The sequence below is a fragment of the Rattus norvegicus genome, chromosome 14 (assembly GCF_021556685.1).
Source record: "Rattus norvegicus strain SHRSP/BbbUtx chromosome 14, alternate assembly SHRSP_T2T, whole genome shotgun sequence".
NCBI lineage: Eukaryota > Metazoa > Chordata > Mammalia > Rodentia > Muridae > Rattus > Rattus norvegicus.
In genome coordinates, this window is record NC_141547.1 from 71,489,843 (window position 1) to 71,514,070 (window position 24,228).

General features: G+C 44.2%; 1 protein-coding gene across 33 annotated transcripts in view; it reads left to right on the forward strand.

Annotated features, from left to right (window-relative positions):
• Prom1 (prominin 1) overlaps positions 1–24,228 on the forward strand; it is a 104,604-nt gene that overhangs the window by 55,748 nt on the left and 24,628 nt on the right. For 17 of the 33 annotated variants that reach the window (XM_087584192.1, XM_087584202.1, XM_087584196.1 and 14 more), the window contains 8 exons: positions 2,416–2,536; positions 4,461–4,524; positions 5,877–5,966; positions 8,878–9,095; positions 12,478–12,552; positions 13,352–13,415; positions 16,574–16,733; positions 19,217–19,369. In XM_087584192.1, coding sequence (XP_087440318.1) covers positions 2,416–2,536; positions 4,461–4,524; positions 5,877–5,966; positions 8,878–9,095; positions 12,478–12,552; positions 13,352–13,415; positions 16,574–16,733; positions 19,217–19,369 — 945 coding nt within the window. The remainder of the gene's footprint in view (positions 1–2,415; positions 2,537–4,460; positions 4,525–5,876; positions 5,967–8,877; positions 9,096–12,477; positions 12,553–13,351; positions 13,416–16,573; positions 16,734–19,216; positions 19,370–24,228) is intronic. The other 16 variants (XM_087584199.1, XM_087584211.1, XM_087584205.1 and 13 more) reach the window with 1 other exon arrangement.

The window sequence follows — 24,228 nt, forward strand, 5'->3', positions numbered from 1 at the left end:
GGATTAGGGTGTCTTCCTGAGGTACAATGTCTGCTTCATATACAAATACAAGTTTAGGACAGAGAATAGTGGATCATACAGCAGCTCAAAGGGTACAGGACACTGTCTTCATTTTCTGAGCTTGCGCTAAGATGAACCTCAAGCTTAAAAATAAACAAGTCCCAGGGAATTTGTGGACATCCCCCAAGCCCCTTTCCTTTGCAGTGCGGGCAGTTTATACATCCTACAGCGGGTTTATAAGATCAGCTGCAAACTGCCCTTTGAGATGGTGGTTGCGGCTCAGATAGAAAAAAAAGTCTTCACAGAGTTAGTGGGGTGGTGGTGATGGTGGTGGGTGTGTTGGGAGGGGTAAGGGGGTAGGAGGAATGGTGGTGGGAGGTGGGGTGGGGACGAGGAACCAGGCCCAAGTGACATGTTCCTGCTCTCCTAATTCTGCTATAGTTCACTAGGCCGACCGAGTAAAGTACTATTCAATGTCATGTGCCACATAGGCATGTTAGGGTCACTTAGGGAGACCTGGAGGAACTGTGCGTACTGCCACAGGAAGACGGGCTTTAACAAAGAGAATCCACAAATGAGCTAAGCACTCCTCCAGATGCAACAGTACTTTTATTTGTTGAAAATATTTTTTTTTTTTTACTGTGCGTCTGTGTGTGTCTGTATGTGGCTATGTGTGATTATTTGTCGATGTGTGTGTTTGTGTGATTAGGTGTCCATGTGTGTATGTATCTGTGTGGGGGTCTGAGAACAGGAATGGAGATACCCTTCAAAGCCAGCTACCTCAGAGCTGGAATTACAGTTGGCTGTGAGCAGCCCCACAGGTGCTAGGAACTAAACTTGGGTTCTTTGGAAGAGCAGTTAAGATTACTTTACTCCTGCTGAGCCATCTCTCCAGCCCCATGCAGTCCAGCCCCAGGACTCTTAAACAGAGGGAATATCTGTCCCGGGACTCGTATTTTTTTTGTTGTTTTTGTTTGATTTTGGTTTTGGTGACTTGGGATTTTTTTCAATGCAAAAAGGCAAGGTGCCTATTATCTTACTACTCCGTGAATATGTGTGCATAAAACACAAGAAATTGCTTGGTAACCTGAGAGGCTGCTGCATATTGTTTTCCCAAGATTTCTCTGCTACTTGCTAAACCGTTCTTAAAATACATGCACATTGTACACTGGACAGTTACAAAGTAACAGTTCTAGTCTTTTGGGCCTGTGGGTAAAACCTGTTGCCCTATTTATTAATTTTTGCTGCCCTCTAGTGGTCAGATTGAAATGTAGTTTGGGTTTTAGCTCCCCTGCCGTTTTGAGGGGTTTGTTTTGTTTTGATTTTGAGGCAAGGTCTCATTGCAGTTCAGGTTAGCCTGGAGCTCTGAGGTCTTCTCACCTTGCTCTTCCAAGTGTCAGAATTATGGTTATACACCACCATGCCTGGCTGGGAGTTTACTCCTACAGCCTATAAAATTCTAATGTTCGGAGGTTCTGACTCAACAGATGAACCAATTTGTATAATTTAAACCAAGAGATTGATAGTGGTTAATAAGCATAAGAGCTTTTAATACATTTAAATCTAGTCTTTCGAGATAAGCAAGGAAGAAGTTTTTAATTTCCCCATAGGGTCATCTTTCCTGCAAGGTGACTATATGAAGGAATCTCTTATAATGTATATTTTATGTAGAGAAAAGTATTTTCTTCATAAGTACCTATTCAAGAATTTCCATGGGAAAAACTCAGCCCTCACCATGAGAACCAGGACATTTCTAGCACCATCATTTGGGTGGCTTTTGTACATTATATTAATGAAGAGTGGGCATGCCTCCCTCCCTGTATGTGCAATAATTCGCTTCAAATTGTCATCTTGCCTTAACCTAGTATCGCGTGGGAGGAAATCACTGTGGGTGTATTTTATCCCAGCAACAGGAAATGAATCTAAGCCTTCCCATGGTGCTTTAATGCTGAAATACCTTATTTCTCTTCAATCTGGACAATATGGAAACTAACAATTAAATGAAGAAACACCAGACATCTCAAGTCCCTCTCCTCATTTTGCTATTTCCCTCTTCTTCGGGGGTAGCTCAGGTGTGTGAGAATGTTTGTGTGGGTGTAAGGGTGCACCCACAAGGTGCACGTGCATGTATGCACATACACAGACACACAACCCTGACACTGCCTGCACCTTTGTCCTTGTCCTTCCAGCATTTGTTGTGGGCGCTGTTCATTTATGAGAGTCATAACCCAGTAGTTTATCCTAAACGGAACTCTGTCTTCAGAGGGGCCTTAGCCCTGTTTTGTGTCCTCATTTTGACGCTGTGCTGACGGTGGTCTTAATGGGTACGCTGCAGTGGTAGGGGTGGCCGTTCCACGGCTTCTGTGCGGCTGAGGACATTGGATCTTTGCCAACACTTTTTCTTTTTCCCTGTAGTCTTGGCATCGCGTTTGGCTTTGTGGCCAACCAGCAGACAAGGACTCGGATCCAAAGGACCCAGAAGCTGGCAGAGAGCAATTACAGAGACTTGCGGGCTCTCCTGACTGAAGCCCCAAAGGTAAACACCTACAGCCTGCACATTCCGTGGCACTTTCTGTAGGCTGCTCCGAGTCCCCGAGTGTTTAGGAACTCAGCCAAACCTTTTAAGAAGTCAGTGAAACCACATGGAAAATCACTGCCCTTTAGTGATGTAGATGAAGAAACACAACCAGAGAGTTGTCAGAAGCATGAAAATATGGTTTCCATAGCTTTAAGATAGGTGTCTTATCTTGCTTTACTTTATTGAGGCATAGCAAAATCACTACACGTATAAAAGTACCTACCAATTTTAAGAGTCTCACTGTGGGTTGTTTTGGTTCTTTTTTTTGTTTCTTGTTGCTAATATATTGTTGGATACTGTCGCCTCAGTGGGTTATCGTTACCCCTTATCATTTCTATAGTTACTATTAAGATGGAATTCATTAGCTTTATGCACACCTGCTTATTATTATTGTGTGGGTGTGTCAGTCTGCTTAGGAAGGACTTTCTTCCCCTATCCCCTCTCTCTAACACACACACACACACACACACACACACACACACACGCACGCACGCACGCACGCACGCATGTCATTTTGGAAGACAAAAAGCAGAATGGCTGAAGGCAGTGATGGGGAAGCCTCTTTTGTCCTTATCCCAGAAACGTGTTGATGCCTCACCTGTACAGAGTATGACTTGGAAAGCATCTGGGCAGGAACTGGTTTAAGTGTGTGATGCTTGTGGGAATCGACATTGGTAGGGAGAATCCCCCAAAACCAAGGACCCTTGAACAAGATGTGGCCTTCTCAGTTGACTCTGTCCTCCAAATGCTGCATATCAAGTGTGTCCAGAGGCCGGAAGTGAGGATGGAGGCATTTGGGAGGGTGGACAACGGAGAGACTAACCCTGCATGGCTTTGCAGTTCAGCGCAGGTAGAATTACTTTTTTCTCACCATGTAAACAAAAACATGTTTTTCATGTAACACCCTGAAGATTCCACAGAAAGCTCTTCCCCCCACCCTCTCCAAAAAAGCCAAAAGTAACAACAGTGGCTCCCGAAAACTAGGCCGTTGCTCACCCTTTTATAAAAAGTGCAAATTCCTGGGACTTTGGGGAGCTTACCTGGTTGAGCATATATGAAGACCTCTAAGAGATAGAAATTTTTACAGATAATTGAATAGGCAACCAACAGAAAGAATATAGCTGTCTCCAAACAGAGCAAGATGTTTCACCTCTGGTAATTAGGGAGATGAAAATTTACATTCTGAGGTGTGCTCACTGGGAAGGTTGGCAACCCTAGAAGAATGTTCATCTAGCCTCACAGAGAGGGTAGGAAGCAGGCCATCTGAGCCCCTGTAGATAAGAAGGTAAACACTCCATTAGAAGACCAGTCAGGAATAGTAAATATCACAGACTCGTGTATGAAAACTTCAGAACGTCCTCTTGTTCATCGTTTCTTGAGTCTGGGCTGTCTCTGTGACCTGTTTATGACCAGGAGGACACAGTGGATGTGACCTCAGGCTAGTTGGAAACTCCAGCATCTAGGGGCCTCGAATCGAGTATCTATTAGGCTCTCATTGATGGTGACCCTGAGGGTATCATGAAGATACGCAGGCTGGTCAGTAAGAAGATATAAGGACATATGGAGAGAGACAGACCGACCTCTCTGCTCATCCACGTAATCCTCACTATGACCCATCTGGCTGGTCCACAGAATCATGAGACCTAAGATGCGAGCACAGCCAGTAAGTTTATACTAAGAAAGCACAGTAGAGAGTTTGTAACCGGAAATGAACTGTGGGAGTGTGTCCATCAAGGGTACCAGACAAGATGAACGTTCACTATTTCCTAACTGTCTCTTTTTCAAAGTGCTCTGACAGCGTTAATCTTTTTATCTTAAATATTGTTGTTGTCTAATGACTTTGCACCTCAGAGGGCAGATGCCGTGTCATTTTCTTTTCCAGCAAATCGACTATATTCTGGGGCAATACAACACAACCAAGAACAAGGCATTCTCAGACCTGGACAGTAAGTAGCAATGAAAGATGGTTTATATTGTCATGGTTACAGCTCAGAAGATGCCTTAGCTACCTACCTCTCGTAAAGCACAGACCAAAAGAGGAAGCAAATGAAGGTAGGAGGGAGATGGGGCAAGCTGTAGAACTACTGTGTGTTTGCCACTTGGCATTGGATGGTTAAAATTCCCACTATTAGGGATCAAAGAGATGACTTAGTGGTGAGTAGAACTTGCTCTTATAGAGAACCTAGGTATCCACACGGAGGCTCACAACCATCCCTAACTTCACTTCTAGAATATCCAATGCCTTCTGCTTTCCTCAAGGACAGCAGGCGTACGCATGGTATACAGACATATGCACAGACATATGCAAGGTGACACTCATCCACATAAATTAAATAAGTAAATCTTTAAAAAAAAAAGTCACTCAACATTTAACTTCAGTTTCCCAAGCAGAAGAACTTGGGTTTCTGTTTTAAAATTTCATTTTGCAGAGCCAGGTAGTGGTGGAGCACACCTTTAATCACAGCACTTGAGAGGCGGAGGCAGACATATCTTTGTGAGTTCGAGGACAGCCTGGTCTAAAGAGTGAGTTCCAGGACAGCCAGGGCTATGCAAAGAAAGAAGCACTGTCAACAACAATAATAATAATAATGATAATAATAATAATAGCAATAGTAGTGGTAGTAGCAGCAGTAGTAATATTAAACATATATAATTTTATGTTGTTTATTGCAAAGCCTTACTTTTCTATAGTCATTTTTCATGCAGACTAGGATGAGCGGACCTGCTAAGTGCCCCGTTCAGTGGGCTTTAGAAATAGCCTTGCTCCATTTTTTTGCTGAATCACTTTTCATTCCAGTTCACACAGAGCTTGGTTAAATGGTTATGAACACAAGGTGACATTTGTCCGCATTTGTTGGCAGGAGTGGTACAGATATCTGTTGGCCAAGGCAGTGGAGGTCTCTCGCCATCCTGCAGGGCACAGGACAGTTTACTTCCAACAAAGCAATATCTGCTCCCAAATGTCAGTTGTATTGCAGTGGAGAAAACCCAGTGTAGATGGAGAGCTAGAGACAGTGGCTACATAGTACAATTCAAGATGGCAAATGCTGTATTCTTCATGCAAGTCCGAGGGTCCATGGAGAATAACTTTCCCCTTGGGAATGAGCGTTAGGGGGTTCCAAGACAGCTGATGACGTTTTACATGAGGGCCCACAGTGATAGTCTGGAGTAGAGGCTGGGACTTGAGGACAGGAAAAGAGATGTTTTCCACGTGTAGACTCCTGGGGTTTGAGGAGAGCTCAGGAGAGCTGAAGGAGAAGCAGACCTGCCCCCATTAACTTCTTTCCTTTGAATTCAGGTATCGATTCCGTGCTGGGAGGCAGAATAAAGGGCCAACTAAAACCCAAAGTTACTCCTGTTCTCGAAGAGATTAAGGCCATGGCAACAGGTATGCATGGTGGCAAAAGTGACCAAGAATAGCCCATCCTGGCTTCCTGGCTTCCTGGCTTCCCAGGGTCACTCCCTTTGACTTGCATGTTCTCCAGTGGGTAGGGATGAGAAATATAATCTGGCCATGCAAACATGTCTAGCAAAGACATGAGCTATCCTAATATGTGTGTTGTTAGTTAAAAGCTTGTGCTAAACCTATGGTGCTGGAGAAAACCAAAGTCATTTGAGGGAATAGTAACCCAATTTGATAGGGGTTGGCCATTTGTTTTTATAAATAAAGTTTTATCAGAACACAGTTATGTGCATGTGCTTGTGCCCCCTTCCCACATTGTATTTTCTTTGTGTTTCCCATATTATTAAAGCTCATTTTAGGCCAGCTTGAATAACTTAGTTGAGTTCCCACTGTGGCCAGGAATGTGTCATCACATATTCTCTGAGCCATTCCGGCAATGTTTTTTAATTCATGTGTTGTGAGGTATCCTGTAGAGGAGACCATTTGGACATGGGTTCAAGTCACCAGAAAGTTTTCATTAGCCAGCTGCTGACTACACTAAATGTTTGATACCCAAGTGCAGTCCCCAACCTTTCTCAGAGCGAGCATTTAAGTCCAAAAAACACATCCTCAGGTAGCAAGAACAATTAGCCAGAAGCAGAACTACAAAAAGTAAAAAGCAGGGTTCCAGTCAGGGACTTTTCCAGAATGATGGACTTTGACGGATTAGGACTTTGTTCTGTTTCAGCAGCCCACCTGCTGGGTCCCAAAGCCTGAATGGTACTTCTATCATGGTGTCAGTTGTGCTGAGCTCTGGGGGCTTCTAAGGTCTGCAGGGGTGGGCTGGGGGCTAGAACACACAGATGGACTTTAGAGAGAGCAGAAACATGAAAGTTGCCTGAGCACATTACATGTGGGCTGTCAGTCCACACAAAGGGAGAGAGCGTTGGACGGGCTAATGTTAATTGGCTGGAGTTAAGAATCAAGAGTTAAGCTGAAATTAAGAAACCAAGGGGTCTTTTCTGTTTTCTTCAGATACATGCAGCCTGAGATCATGGGATTGAGTTACAGCCCCGTACTTATACTGTTATGGGGCATAACATGCTTCGAAGCTCTTAGAACACAGAGATTTCTAACTACTGGGTTCTTCCTGGGACATGACAGAATAGTCCTCATAAGCTAGAATGTTTCTAGACAGTGACTAAATAAACACGTGCTTCCTGGGCCGTTAGCTCACTGGATCATGGGTCTTTCTTTGTTTCTTGATTGAAAATAACTGAAATCAAAGGACAAGACAATGAGATAAAGCCAGTGAGAGATGTGTGCTCTCTCATGCTCTTGAGTTTGTCTCTGTTTAATCCTATGCACTTTTTTCTTTCCTGGTGATAATTTTATTGAGACTCTGCATGTGACAGGGCACAGTAAAGAAGCTGATAAGACGGTCCCTCCCTCCATTATTAAGGAGAGGGTTTTATTGTGGGTAAGAGAGAGAAGATACATAGAGGCATCTGGGAAAAAGAAGTAGACTGGACATGACAACAGAGTGGACATGACCAGGGCTGTCTCCAAGAGAAGCAAAAGAGCAGGGGTGGGAGTAGCCTTCTCTCTCTCTCTCTCTCTCTCTCTCTCTCTCTCTCTCTCTCTCTCTCTCTCTCTGTGTGTGTGTGTCTCTCTCTGTGTGTGTGTGTGTGTGTGTGTGTGTGTGTGTGTGTGTATACAGGCCTTGGAGTTTTAGGGTAGAGGAAGAGGTGAGAAGAGTCAGGATGCTGGAGCGGGGACTTTGGAATGGACAAGTAAGTACTTATAAGTAGGGACTCGGGGAGCCTGAAGGCCAGCACGGACATTGTTAAGCTGATAGGCACCATAGGCATATGTCAATGGAGACCCTATGTGCCTTCTCCAGAGGTAAAGGTAAAGGAAATGACTATTTTAGGGGAGATGAGAACTTCTACCACAATTCAGAGGAATGCTGGCTTTTTATATAGCTGTCAGAAATCCTTTTATAGTCCAGCTTGAGCTCATTTTTGGACATATGTACTTTCTGAGATCTAACACTGTATACTTGGGCAGGGTCCTGGTGGGTAGAAGTGGTTCATGGCTGACTTCCGGCATGCTCCTTGACAGTTTAAACATTAGTGAGTTATGGTTGGAACAAAATCCAGAGCAAAAATTAAAGCAGGTTTCAAAATACGTCTTCTTGGGTAAGGTTACAGAATTGGAGACCAGGGGTTGTGCACTCTAGCACTGGAAACTTTCTCCATGTTCTAAGTAAATTGTCAAAGCTTGGTCAGGCTAGTTAATATCTCCTAAGAGCTGTAGCCTACCTACTACCTGTGGGAACAAAGCCTAGACCCACAGATTCCTTAATTCATAGCTGGGTAAACTGAGGCCCTTACAAGTGTTCTCTCTCTCTCTCTCTCTCTCTCTCTCTCTCTCTCTCTCTCTCTCTCTCTCTCTCTCTCTCTCTTCATCAGAAAGTTCTGATGAAGTCACCTGAGTGGGCGATTCACTTCTCAGACCTAGACAGCCCCTTTTGGGGAAGCATAATTAGCATCAAATACAAACAACATCAGGGCAACCCACACACCACCTGCCCACTTCTGGATGGTAAATGGTTGTTCTCTTAACATTCATAGCCCGTGTATGGATGTAATTGACTCTTAAGTGGGTGAAACTGCTTTGTTGATAAGACAGTGGTACTTGGGGTGTCCCCCACGAAGTTCCCGAGTTTGTGCGCAACTCCTGCTTAATGAAAGAGAGCCAGTGGAGGGGAGATGCTCTGGGCAAAGGGGCTGCAAGGAGCTCTGGTTTCTCTTGGGCGTCCTGTCCCATTGCCCTTTGCAGCTGTCGGAGTCATCTCCAGGATTTTTTGAGGTAACTCCTCTGGCCAGTTCTGATTCTGGCTGTGTTCTTACAGCCATTAGACAGACCAAGGATGCCCTGCAGAACATGAGCAGCAGTCTGAAAAGTCTACGTGACGCAAGCACCCAGCTCAGTACCAACCTGACGTCTGTGAGAAACAGCATCGAGAATTCACTCAACAGCAACGACTGTGCTTCAGACCCAGCCAGCAAGATCTGTGATAGCCTCAGACCACAGCTGAGCAATCTGGGGAGCAACCACAACGGAAGTCAGGTGAGCATGCCCCAGCTGGGAGAGCCAGAGGAAGCCAAGCAGGGCTAAGACTGGGTGCACAGTGGCTTGGGCTGGAAAGGAGTAACATCTTGTGCTCTGGGAGTCTTGTCAGGACCTCTAATCACTTGGCTGGAATGGATGCAATAGAAGTAAAAAATTATGAAGGAGAGGGTTTTTTTTGAGAAGTTCTGTGGCATTTGATGGTTTATCAACGTAAATCCAGATTTAGAAAGAACTTTAAAGAGTTTTAAAACTCAGCACACTGGGGTGTGGGAGGAGGCTCAGCAGGTTAGAGCACTGACTGCTCTTTCTTGAGAGAACTTTCACTCAGTTCCCAGCACGTGGGTAGCTCACAGCTGACCATCTACAGGGACTCCAGCGCCCTCTCCTGTTCCCCACACGCACTGCACCCACATGTGTGCATATCTCCCTATGGACATACAGTAAACCTGAGTAAAATAAAATACTAAAAACAGCCCCAAACTAGGCATAATAACCATATATGCTAGAAGAGACAAGTCCATTACTTTCTACAATTTATCTCTTCATTTGAGATGCATTCCATTTCATATTTGTGATATTAATTACAATTAATATACTACTTTAGTTATATTACCATTCACGGTCTATATAAAATATTTTAACATACTTTTCTTCACCTTCATATTTTATGAGTCAGGTTTTTTTTCCAAAGATTTCACATACACTATCATTGCATATCTGTTGAATTATATTTGGAGCTGTCAAATGTACTCTTAAAGGTCAGTTCTATTTTAGCTATTTGGAATAGATCTTTTTTTTTTTTTAATTTCTCCTCCAAAGGGTTTATTCAAAGTGCTCATTTAAAAAAAACCTCCATTAAATACGGGACATATGGTTTAAATAAACAAAATCATAAAGAGAAGTTTTCGCTGTATTTTCCATGAGATTTTGCTAATGGAATAGATCTTTTGAGAGGATAATGTTTTATGCCTAGTTGTTGCTGCTTGCCTTTTTGAGACAGGGTCTCATAATGGCCCCATACCTGCCTGGGATTTGTTATACAATCCAGGCAGACCTCAAACTTTTACCCTCTGCCTTCAGTTTCCTAACGCAGGGAAGGCAGGCATACTCTACCACACCTGGAACTATTGCTTTTTAATATGATTTTTACACATGTGGAAAAGTTGTAAATACATGGCACTTCTTCCATGCCTTTGGATAGCTTTTGCCAAGTGTTCTGTTTTCCTTTCTGCTCTTGTGACACTACACTCAGACCGAAAGCCATTTAGGAGAGAAAAAGGTATCTTTGGCTTACACTTCCAGATCATAGTCATAGTCTGCCCTTAAGGAAAATAAGGGCCGGAACTCAAGCAGGGATTTGAAAAAGAAACCATCAAGAAATGTTACTTGCTGGCTTGCTGTTACTTACTTGCCTAGCTTTCCTATACAGCCTGCCTAGGGAATGGTGCTCCCTGCGGTGGGCTGGGTCCTCCCGCATAGGTTACTAATCAAAATAATAGCCTACAGGCATGCTCCAGGTCAGTCTGACTTAGACAACCCTTCAGTTGAGATTTCCTTCTCAGATGACGATGCTTATTGTGTCAAGTTGACAGTTAAACCTAAGGAGGACACCAGTATGTTCAGCATTTTGTCCCAGTTATTTTATCTGTTTCTTCATATTCTTATACAATATTATATACAGTTCTTTTCTTGAAAACAAGTTTGTGGTAAATTGCTCTTCTGTTCCTTTTATACCAAAGTAGTATAATATGTTTGTAAACTTTGTGTAATCATCATGTGCACATCCAAGTTAGGACACAAAACACAGAACCATTACTCCTGTCCACTCTACATGGTCTCTTCTGATGTCAAGTTTTTAATGAAAATGCACTTATAGATGTCTTCTCTGCCTGGATCCTGCCTGGAATGGGCTGAAGTGGGACACAGAGTTGGATGTAGAGGTAGCTTTAAAGACTGATGGTCTCTGGCCTTTTAGTTCCCTAACCATACTGAATGCTTGCTGATAACTTCTAAAAAAAATCCTAAAAACTTTCTTGCTTATTACGTGGTCAAAAACCACTGGCTTGAACAATTAACACCTGCTGCCTAGCAGAGGAGAATTAAGTAAAAACTGTATTGCTATTGCTCCCATCTCTGTCCAGTTAGTCAGGATTATTATATCCCAGATACCCAGGGAATTATTATATTCATTTCATAATGACAGGAAAGGCATATCAGCTGCAAGAAGCAATCCTGAGATGAAGGGTCATTGGAACCTTGCCATCGAACTCATCCATCACGCACCTTGTTAAAATGGTGGGCCACCTCCAGGAAGGTCACCTGCTATTCTTAGCCTATCCTAGATGGCTCCTGACACTCCTTTCTTTGCAACTGAAGATCTTGTGTTGCAGTAGCATTGTGCCTTTCTTTCCTCTTTATTATGGGGTTTGCTTCTCAATCTTTCTGTGTTGTAACATTGGCATTTCTGAATGTGCCATTTGTTCAGGGAACTGGCCTTCAGTTAGGTTTATGTGTGGCCTCTCATGATGAGACGAGTTCTCCACATTCACCAAGGACCTATTTCAAGAGTGGTGTTGCGTCGTTGGTGTGTGTCATGTTGAGAGCCCCAGGGCATGGGTCCCAGGTGCCCCATCTGTAATTCTGAACTTGGGAAACTGGTCTCAGACTTCTTACCAATGAAACTACCAGCGGCATTGTTTATTTGCTTATTTAGTTTAGTATTGTTTGTTTGTTTACTTATTTGTTTTGTTTGATGTAGAGGCTCCAACCCAGAGAGCCTGGTGTATGTTTCACTTCATTCTGACTGCAGTCTAAGTACTAGCAATTGTGTCAGTAGCCACACATACTTGATCAGGACCTCATTAGCTGACCACATCAAGACCTCAAACGTGAAAAATCAGTTCTGATAGATGCCACTTTGAACAGAGTATGATTTCCCCAAACCTTATTCTGTTTTCAAAAGAAAATGTTAACATCCTAGGACCTGGATATAAGATGACTGTGTGTGTGTGTGTGTGTGTGTGTGTGTGTGTGTGTGTGTGTCTGTGTCTGTATGTGTGTGTGTGTGTGTCTTGTATGTGTGTGTCTTGTGTGTGTATGTGTGTGTCTGTGTGTGTGTGTGTGTTGTGTGCCTATGTCTGTATGTGTGTGTGTCTGTGTGTGTGTTGTGTGTCTGTGTCTTGTGTGTGTGTCTGTGTGTGTGTTGTGTGTCTATGTCTGTATGTGTGTGTGTGTCTGTGTGTGTGTTGTGTGTCTGTGTCTGTATGTGTGTGTGTGTCTGTGTGTGTGTTGTGTGTCTGTGTCTGTATGTGTGTGTGTGTGTGTGTACATGTATGAAGGTTAGTCACTTTTTCTTATTATTTGTTTCATAAATTTCCAGCTCCCATCAGTGGACAGGGAACTCAACACCGTTAATGATGTCGACAGAACCGATCTGGAGAGCCTCGTCAAAAGGGTATGCTCCTTGGAACAACTAAGGTAGCTTACTCTATATCCAGGGCAGTCTAGTACATAGGAACGTAGGAAACAGTGAGATTCCATGACGGCCTTGACCTCTCTGCTTTCTTGGGCTTAGTGGTGGGTGCAGTGTAGACCAAACCCTATTCTTGATACAGAGTGGTGCCCCGCTCCGCCCAGGAGCTGCTCAATTGACTTGGTTTTATTTCCTTCCTAAATGTTATGCTTTTTCATACACCATGCCCTTAGCCTGGCACTCACTTCTCTCTCTCTCTCCTTTATCTGTGACTTTGTGGTTTTAGCTTTTATATACGACTTTCTCTTTTACTTAAAAAAAAAAAACCCACTAAACTAATTTTATTGTATATATTTCCCCCTTGAATGTCTTTACTCAACATCTTTTTTGTCCCAATGGCCTGTGGTTCTTTTTACCTTAGTGCAAACAAGAGCTTTATCTTTCTTCAGGCTTTCTGTATATGGTCTAAAGGACTTTCTTCTAGGGTGAAAAACCTTTAAGATGATCTCTGATGTATCCAGTTAAAAGAACATGGTCTCAGCCTAGGCATACAGTTCAGAGACAGAACACTTGTCTAATGAGTGCAAGACCCCGGGTTCAATGCCCAAGGCAAAAAGGCAGCCCTTTTTTTCTAAAGGGCACTTGTGTTTACACCCCCCGATAGTCATATTAGGGTAATGTCCATCTTAAGATAAATGTTATGTCTTAATTTTGCTTCTCTACTTGATATAAAGTGGAATATAAGCCAACTGATCTTCAATCCATTTTGAAATATTTTTAGGGGTATATGTCGATTGATGAAATACCCAATATGATACAAAACCAAACTGGGGATGTCATCAAAGGTAAGAGTCACTTCAAGGTCATTCTGCTTCTTTCTTTTGTTAATGCTATGATTGGTGGCTATGAAGGAAGGGTTTGTTATAAATGTTATTGTTCTTTTCTAGTTAAAAAAAAAAAGTCCATCACTATATCCTATGGAATATCAGATATTGATATGGAGTCCAGATATGGAATATCAGACATTTCGATTATGCCCTCTGTAGTCAGTGGTGATGTTAATAGGAAAAAGAAAAACACCAAACTTCATATTTAATGTTTGTTGCTACATGGTTAAGGTGTCACTGGGTGGTCACTCATTCCCTAAGCTGGGCTCTTCTAGGGCTTACAACAGCTGCAGTTTGGAAGGTCTTGTTACAGCTATCTTCCTGGGGAGGGGAGCTCCACCCTCAGATTATTATATTTCTGAGATGATTCTATGGAAGAATTTGTCTTTGCGGAAGTGTTTTCTTTCTTGTCCATGGACCTGATGTGATGGTCCCTTAGGCTTCGAGGTTGCTTAGAAGTTTAGGGACTCGAGTCTATGCTGAGGGGATTTTAAGGTTTGGAACTACTGAACTGTGCTACGTTCATGGTTACGGTGCTGGCGAGTGAGCGCTTAGGAAGCTCTTTACACCAAGCAGGGAACACACTTGGCTTTATTTGCCGGAAGCTGAGTAAGCTTATAGCCTCCCTTTGAAGATCATCTTCCCAGTACTCATTCTATCCATTTAGCACGTGATTTTAAAAACATTATCTTCTATGTTAGAACCTGGAGAGATGACTCAGCAGGTGAGAGCACTGACCGCTCTTCAGAGGACCTGGGTTTTGTTCTCAGCACCCCCATGGCAGCTCACAACCATCTCTAATTCCAATTTCAGGGCATCTGATTCCCTCCTCTGGTTACTTTCGGTCATTGTATGTGTGCGATGCAGACACGTATGCAGGCCGAACACCTATACACATAAAACAAAATAAATAAAACTTTATTTCATAAAGATTCCAAAGGCAAGTTCGGGCTCTCCTTAGGTAATATCTCAAGGCTACTTACTGCATGCTGGATGCCCGATACTACCTGCTTACTAATCTCTGTGTTTGATTTTCTCGTTTCTCCTCCCTGAACATCTTCTGCCCATACGAGCAGTCCTCCGTTGTAAGTGTGCTGCATGCATGAGCTAGAGCACAGAGTTTCTGGTGTCATTGCTTAAACACAATTCAGCATTATCCCCAAACCAGACAAGGATCCAGCTCTCAGCCCGGATGTCAGTTTATTTTTCTGACCTCAGTTCCCATACTCTGAGCCTTCAATCCTAGCCTGATTTTTTTTTTTTTTGAGTGCCTACTTTGTGCCAGGTTCTTCCACATGATGAGGCTGTGAGAAGGCACTAGGCACGACCGCTGACTGGCTGCAGATCACACTCTGTTAACATAGCCAAGTATGTGCAAGGTAGCCACAGAGGGGAGACAGCAGTAGGAGCTTCCTCAGAACGACAGCCTGCACGCTGAGGCCTGAAGAATTCATTTGATGGCCACCCGCCAGTCACCAACGCTGACAAGGCTGTGTCTTGTCTCTTGTGAAGTCTCCGGCAAGACAGGCCCTTAAGGATCTGCTCAAAGCAGACTGGGTGTTCATATCACTTCCACTGAAGTGGCCTGTACAGACCCCGCAGTTACTACTCTTCAGAAAGTTTTGTACAAGAGCCATTTGGGGAGGCAATGAGGTACCACAGAAGTCTCCAGACAGCTCAGCTGCTGTCTGTTTCACAGGGATTTCAAACCTTTGGAAAGGTTCCTGCCATTTTTATACATAATCACATCTTGACCCAAGCCTCGGACCTCTGCCACTTACCTAGAGGCCAGAAGAGTGCTGAGAAGAGTTTGGAGAGCTTCAGCTCTGTTTGCGGTCACTATGACCTTGGCAGTTTCCGTTTCTCTGCCAGGAGACTTTTAACTATTGTGTTTGTTCATGGCACATCTAGACCAGAACCTAACCTCTGGACTTGCAGGGGTGCTGGTCCAGGGGACTCAATGTGAGCAGGTAGCTGTGATCCAGGATCTGTTGGGACAGAGCAGCACATTATAGAAAACTGGTGTGTCCTTGGATTTAAATCTCTACTCTGGGGAGCCGTTATGGATCTGAGTGGAAACTGAGCAGGGGAATTGTGTTGTCCTTGACATGTAGGAAACATAGGTGGACTTCTCTACTAAGTCTCCAATTGGATGAGTCAAGCTATTATTATTAATAATAATAATAATATCACTATTATTATTATTATTATTATTGGGTTTCTCTGTGTACCTGTCCTGCCAGCTGTTCTAGAACTCACTCTGTAGACCAGGCTGGCCTCCAACTCACAAAGATCTGCCTCTGCCTCCCAAGTGCTGGGATTAAAGGTATTACACTTTTCACACCCAGCTGGCAAGCAATTTTTAAATAAACAACAACTCAGGTCACTTTTTCAGGAAGTAATGTAAGAGACTTATGCCCCTGAATGCCATGTCTTCCTAATTTTAGTCTATTTCTCCTCCATTTCCCTTCTCGATTGTTCCTTCTTTCCCTCCCTCTCCTTCCTTCTCCCAGCCCCCCCTCCAACCCCAAACACCCCTGTGTCTTTGACAAAGGGTGTTCCCTTTGTGGACCAGGTTGTCTCAGATTGGCTGCAGCCCACCAGTTTCTGCCTTCCAAATGCTGGAATTACTGTACACACACCCCCATCATGCCATTCCTCCTGTTCCAGAAATCATACGATAGGACTTCCTTAAAACAAACATCAACTTTCCTAAAGAGAGCAATGGGTCAGCAGGTCAACCCAGATGGGCTGCTGGGTCATACTAAAGAGGGGATTAAGGCAGACATTGGTAAGGGAACTGAATAATATTGACAGACATGCTTGGCACTCGCTAGGATACCTGCATTTTTTCACCTGATCCCCCCAACCTTTTTTTTTCTCTTCAAGATATTGACAAGGGAGACTGGCTTGATTTTAGTATCATCTCACCAAGTCTGTGCTTAGATTCACCATTGGTTTGGCAGTTGCTTATAGATGGTCTTGGCGCTTTGCTGTAGAATCTTACTTTGTTAGAAACTCACATGAGGAACACTTAAGTGACTTTCCCTCGTCTCCAGATATGGTTTCTGTCTTCTATGTTTGCAAGTGAATAACTGTGGTCCCTTTGTTTGCAGATGTCAAAAAGACCTTGGATTCTGTTAGCTCCAAGGTTAAGAACATGAGCCAAAGTATTCCTGTCGAGGAGGTGCTGCTTCAGTTCTCCCACTACCTTAATGACAGCAACAGGTACATCCACGAGTCGCTGCCCAGAGTGGAAGAATATGACTCATACTGGTGCGTGCCCCCCTTGATGGAGCTGGCAAATGAGGGGCATGAATAGCTTGCTTTGTATGGGTATAAAAACATGACATAATCCCAGAATAGCCTTGTGAAGCCGAATGGGGCTGGTGTGAACAACCCCCACCATGTTCCTTTATGAAAGCCAGGGAGCCAGGGAGAGGAAACTGTGGTAAATCGCTTGCAGTACGAGTGTAAGGGCCTGAGTTGGGATCCCCAGAACCCCATAGTAGAAGATAAAGTCAGGGAAGAGGGACAGGGTAACTCTAGTACTGGGGTTGGACGGGAGGGTATTGGTGGAGCACTAGAGTTTGTTAGCCAGCCAGTCTAGGGCCAGCCAATTGATGAGCCTCAGTGAGACATCCTGACTCAGCAACTAAGGTGAGGAGTGTTCAAGGACGACGCCTGACATCAATTTTTCCCTATAAAAGCATATTCATGTGTGAGCTACGTAACCCTGCACACACACACACACACACACACACACACACACACACACACACATACACACACACACACACACACACACACACACACACTCTAAGTGCTCACTGAGGCAGCTCACAGATAAAATTGGAACACTATGGAAATGGTTTCCAAGTAACGGTGACATGCGTATTCATGAGACACTCCTTGTTTAAAAGCCAAAGTTGAGGGACTAGAAATCTTTGAGCTAACAGTTTAGGACGTTGATGTTAAGTACATCTTGAATCTTTGCTAGAGTTAGTAAGCCAAAACTGTGTTGGGATTTGGAAGTGTGAACGTAATCAAGAAGGGTATTTGGGGAAAATGTCCTCATCGATTTGTGACACAAATGCCCAGAGGCTGGTATTTTCTGAAGGAATCTGTTTTTCTTAGCTGTGATGTGAAGCCTCTAGGTTTGTATCTGAGCTTCGGGTTGAGGGGCTGGGACGGGCTGCTGTAATCAGGACTTGAATAATGCCAATTGTGTGGCTGGTCCTGGAGGGTGGTGATGGGCACTCCAGACAGAGCATGGGGAGGGAGGTGTACTTTCTTCTCTCAAGGATGCAGTCTTAGGACTTGCCCTCTGGAGAGCTTAGAGGCTCTCTCTCACCTGACTTCCCTTTCACACGAGCACACAAGACAGATGATAAGATTGTCACCTTAGGGGAAGGGGCTGTTCAGCATGTTCACCAAGCGTTTTATGCATGATATTTCCAACAGTGCTTCCCTGAATCTGCTGAGTTATGTTCTGTGCATACTGTTTTGTAGATGAGGACTTTGGGGCTCAGAAAAGGGAAAGGACTCCTTTAAGGCCACACACTCTGGCTGCGCTGTAGATCACTGCAAATGGATAAACCTCCAGGGGTCAGTGCCACATTTCTTTGAGGCTAGGACGCTGCACCAGACATGAGACAGCTTCCCCCAGAAAGTCATTGTTGTTTCACAGACAGGACAGCATAGCACATTTCTCTGTCTGCCCTTCCAGCTACTCTCTCTCTCCCTTCCTCCAGCCTTGCTTGGAGACCATAAAGCTTTTGGGTTTCTTTGTTTGTTTGTTTGTTTTGTTTTTTTGTTTTTTTTTTAAACATTTCAACTAATCATTTGATTCATTAATCCTGAAAGTTCTCTGAAGCCAGGCTCCATAGTTTATTTGATTAGGCCTTCCTGATATCTGGAATGAACCTCCGACAGAAGGGACTGCTGGTAGCTATTAGTGTAATTACCAAAATTGCTTTTAATCGAATGAAAAGCTTTAGCGTCCACTTTTGTCAGGAGGCCCCAAGATAAACAGATATTGCAGTTTTTCAGTGTCTTCAGTGTTGGGAAGCAGTCTTAGCCTTGAGCGGTCCTTCCTCAGCTTCAGGGAAAGTTGGTGCGCATCCTGGGAATGCCAGTAAGACCTAGTTGAGACACCATTATCCTAAAACGTCTCCCAGGACCACTACAAAATTAGATTTTGCATTTTGTGGACATTTGATTTAGGATGATCATAAAATTCTCAATGCCTCATGCATCTGCCACACAGAGTATTTCTGGTTCAGCAAGAAACATGATGCCCCAGAATATTCCTGTAACCCCAAAAGAGATTGGGAAAGGGAGAGGAGCTTGCTATGTTTTCTCTGTCATGTACCTGAACCATTGCCACAGCTTCCACACTAAGACATTTGACAGGGTTTGAACGTCCTAGGTGTGTTTTGATCAGAGCCCTGAGGAAGCTTGGGTCTGCTATGAGCCCCATGTGATGCTTGTGGGTGTTCACCACCACCATAGAGAGAGGGGATTACAAAGCCAAAGGAAAGTGTATTGGCTGGTTTGGTTAAGAAGCAGGAGTGGAAAGGGCTCTTGTCATGAAGGCTTGCCATCTGATGTTAGATGACCAAGACCACATCAGCCTTAGCTCAGCCAATATAGTCATTGCCCATTTGACATAATAACGGGACTGGAGAGATGGTCCTGCCATTAAAGACTAGACTCACAACCAAAAGTTATCCAATAACACTTTTTTTCTTCTGCAGGTGGCTGGGTGGCTTAATAGTCTGCTTCCTGCTGACCCTCATTGTGACTTTCTTTTACCTGGGCTTGCTGTGTGGTGTGTTTGGCTATGACAAGCGTGCCACCCCAACCAGAAGAGGCTGCGTGTCCAACACTGGAGGCATCTTCCTCATGGCGTGAGTCTTCACCGAGTTCTGTCATACAGAGGTAGAAATGTGAGGAGGAGGGTGCCGAGTGTGGTATGACGGAAGCTGCAGCCTCCTGGCTGACACTGGAGCCTCTGAAGTCATATTGCTTATATATGGTGGACTCATTTTAAAAGCAGCTATCATGAAAATCTTCTTGAGCTGCACAATACCTATGGCTCCTTCATTATCTTCATTCACTCGCCCATCACCCACCCATGCATGAGAAGAGGAGACACCATTGGCTCCTGCTAGCAGTACTGCTAACCTGAAACTCCAGGGACTTAATGTAACGCAGGGTTTGATTTAAGGTCAGCACCCTTGGTATTTAGCTGAGTAGCCCGGATTAGGAACAAGAGTAGGTGATAGGCACCTGGCGGTAGGGACTCTGTGGCAGATAGGAGGGGCTACCCCTGCTTTAAAGACATCCACATCTAAGTTCAGATATTTAGAAAGGTTCCTGTGAGATATTGAGACAAAGACTAGTAGTGGGCAAGAGCAGTGTGCCCAAGGATGACGCCAGAGTGGTAAACTGGGATTCAGGTACAGTGGCAATGAATGTCTCGCAGAGGAAGCTGGGAGGCCTTCCAGTTCTCTCAATGGGAATAGTACTAGGACACCTAAGCAGGCTCAAGGGGGAGTAAAGGTTAGAAACAGCACCTAAGGGAGACGGAGAGCCAAACTATCAGTCATGGGCTTTGACTGTCACTGGTATGAGGAGGAAGGCCTGAGAGCAGGTGCCTGCATTGATCTGCCTCTTTAAACACAGATTTAAATCAGAATTCTTTGTGCTCTGTGTTTCTAAGGATTTCCCCCCAAACAGGCTCTATCATGTACTTGCATTAACATTAATGTAGATATGTCTAAAAGTATTCTTCAAATGAAAAGCCTGGGGTCTGCCAGGACCCAAGAAAGTGTTCCACATGAGAAGCCTGTTTGTTCACACAGGTAGCTTTAAAGCATTCTCCTTCAGGACTGGAGAAATGGCTTAGAGGTAGGGCCCTTGCAAGGCTCTGGATACAACACAGGGAGGGAAGGAGGGAGGAAGGGAGGGCTCTCCAAATAAGAGTACCTCTCAACTGGGTAGAAAATAAGCAATAACAAATTACACCAGCAAGGAAAAAATGTATTTATTTTGCTTTTTGTTCAATTACTCATAGATAAAGGTAGATTAGTTTAATGTTAAGACTTTCTCAACCCAAATATCTGGCTGTTTGGAACACACTTGGCTGACATATATACTCGATCAGTTTAAACTAGCCTAAAAGTGTACTCCCTTCATCAGATTGTTAAAAAAAAAAAAAAGAATACAACAACGATCTGGCTTTGAACAAGCAAGCGAGCAAAGACTCTATCCACAGGTTGATGAAAACTTACAAGCTACTTCTGTTTAGGTATTTTTCTGTAGACTAAGGAGTCTTTACAGAGACAAAGGCTCATAGAAAAATTTGGGATGGAGGCAGGAAAAATGCTAAGCGTTTCAGATACCATCAGATTCATTACAGGTGGGTCACAGGTGCAGGTGTCGAGGGCATCTTTATCATTGAGCTCCACCTGTGTTCATGGCAGGCTTGACTATGCTTGCTGACATTTCTACCCCGAGACATCTGGTAAACAACTGGACAATTGCAAAGGGAAGGTTGCTTCCTAGCGAAGTTCACCTCAGACCCATGAGAAGGCTGAAGTGTCTGCTTCCAAACTGTGTCCTTGCTTGTAGAAGCCACGGCATCTATTTCCAGTTCTGCTGAGACCACATCCCCCCAAGCTCTGTGCACATAGTGACATCATCTACTCAGAAGCATGGTCTCTTTCAAAAATTGATTCCCAAAAGCTCCTCATGAAGGTCTAGGGGTTCTTTCATTGTGTCTTCTGAGGGTCCCCAGTGCATCTTAGGGACTGAATGGGATCCAGTGGTAAACACAGAATAGAATTTCAGGCTTCCTCGGAGATTAGGGGACCCAGCACTGACTATAAGCTTTTTTGAGTATGTTTCTTTGAAGCCCATTACAAAGCTTCCTTCTTTAGCTCTTGACAATAGTGTCCAGATCATCATTCGAGACTTCAGGGGAAAAAATTAATCCCAGGAGAGTCAATGGTATCACATAGTTATATCTGCATAGCTGGGTGCCCATTTTCAAGATTCTCCAGACTCTAGCAAAGGCCACAGAGACACTGTCATGCCCTCTGTCTAATAATTCACATTCTGGCTTCTCTAAAAGGAAGGGGAGCGAGCTCTGGAAGATCCCTCCTGAGCAAGGATGTGTTTCCATAATTTGTGTTAAGGTGGTAAGGTCTGGCCAGGTAGTGGTGGTGGTGGTGCATACATAGCACCCAGAAGGTTGATCTTCAGAGCTATTTCTAGGACAGCAGGGCTCTTACACTGAAAAACCCTGTCTCCAAAACCCAAAAATGTGGTAAGGTCTGAATGTCCAGCTGCAGGATAGACAAGTTGATCTGAGTAAAAGCACTTGTGAGTTGGGCACTAGGTTGACTATTATGGCTTTCTAGAAAAAAGAAATGTTTCCAAGATAAGATAGGGGTCACATGCTGTCATAACCACACAGATCAGGACTCGGTAGTCACTGTTCTGGGTCTTTCTAATCATCAGAGTATTCACTACTTATGCTTTCCTCCCCTTTCTCTTGTTTCGTCAGTTTCTTTGTTGTCCCTAGAGTCAAACCTGGGGCTTTACATATGCTAGCCACGTGCTTTACCACTGAGCGATATCACCAGCCCTTCTGCATGGGACAGTTTTGCTTTTGCTTCCTCTTGTGGTTCTTGTTTCTCCTCCTCATTCTCCTCTTGCTCATCCTTTCTCCTGGTCCTTGTAATACACATCAGTGTGTTCTTACCCTGGGCTTCTGTCACACCACTGACCTATGTGCCCACACCTGTCCACACCACTGACCTATGTGCCCACACCTGTCCATCCCACTGATCTATGTTCCCACACCTGTCTATGCCACTGATCTGTGTGAACACATATTTGGAAAATAGAGGCTGGCAACTACTCTGTCTATTCCCCTTTTTAAACAGAAAGAATGTCTACCAACAATTCCCTTACAACACTCTTCCCCACACACCAGACTTCTCAGCAGCACGGTCTACATTGCTTCCTGTTTTCTCATCTCTCAATAGCTCCCAGGCCCTCTCCAATTTATTTTCGTCCCCCATCATTCCACCTCTCAAGTCAACAGTAACTTCTGTTCTACACAACAGTGGGGGCAGCAGTGTTTGCCAGTTGAGCACTCCCTTCTGCAATTGTGCAAAGCCCTCACTCCCAGCTGGCAACTTCACACCTACATGCTTCCCTTCCTGCTTCTCTGGCTCTCTGCCTTGCTCTCTATCACTGGCTCTCTTTCCACCACCCATTCTTCAAAAGTTGAAGTCCTCCAAGTCAGCCCCAGGATGCTTGTCCCTTCCATCCATCCCCATTGTTAAGAAACCAGTTCGATGCGTCTACTATTAATGTCTCCTCTAATCCCATGTGTGTGCTCCAAACACATTGAACGCCTCCACCACACTGTCACATTGTCTCACCGGTAACATGACCAAGGTCCATTTCTTCTTTTCTTCTTGCACAGAGCATCGGTATCCCTGCTACCTCCCTCTGCTCTTCATCCCATTGCCTTTCGTGTTATATTTCATCCATCCACTGGCTTCTCTCCATTAGCAACAGCCTCATTAGGTCACTATCCTGAACCATAACAGCCTCTGCAGTGGTGTCTCACCATTGTGAACAACTGCTCATCTCATCCTTCACATTATGCCAAAAGTGTATTTCTTCAGGAAGAAATTGGTTTGTATTCATCCTGGGTTTCAGTCCCTTGTTGGTCTTCCTTGAGATTTCCCAGTCCCCATCCACTGTTCTACTCCATGTCCCCCTGTGGAGACAGAACCACACTGGTTCCTTTCAGAACCTCAATGGTGCTATGTGAGTTACTTTACTCATTATTGTAACACAGTACCTGGTAAGCAACTGAGCAAGGAAGGAGATATTTTTAGAGTTTAAGGGCACATCCATCATGGCGAGGAGGTCATGGCACCAGGAGTTGGAGGATCACACTGCAACCACAGGCAGGAAGCAGGAAGGAGAGAATGCTAGTGTTTGCCTTGTCTTCTCTTTTGCATCAGCCTGGCACCTCAGTCCATGGAATGGTGCTACCCACAGTTAAGGTAGATGGTCCCATTCAATTATCCTAATAACCCTTTACAGATACGACTAAGAATATCCTCCATTGGCCCAGATGTTTGAATACTTGGTCCCCAGTAGGTGGAGCTCTTCAGTAGGTTTAGGAGGATGACCTTGCTGGAGGATGTATGTCACTAGGGGTGGGCTTTGAGGTTTCAAAAGCCTCATTCCCAGTGCTGTTGCAGGAACCTGGTGCCCCACCAGCCAAAAATAAAGAGACTGAGACCTTTCAATATTTCAAAGCTCACACTTAAGCTGGACAGACTCTCAGTCAGCTCACATAAGTTAACCCTACCATCTAGCTCTGACCCACCACATGGCTAGCTATATCTTCTAGGCCCATGGACATGTCTCCCTCCTTTCTTGTCTCCTGATGAAAAGACTGTCCTCTTTCTTTTTCCCAAAGTCCCTTTCTCTGCCCGGAAGTCCCACTTTCTACTTGCCCTAACTATTGGCCATCAGATCTTTATAACAATCAATCAGCAGTAAGATCATGATGCAACTCTTAAACTGTCTAGGGATAGAGGACAGTATTAACCTTTTCTTTTGGATTTATAAAACAATAGGACAGTAATGGGTCACACTAATGACAATGAGAATCTGTTAAGCATTTAGCTCACTGCCATTTCATCAATTAACCATTGAATATGAAGAGGCA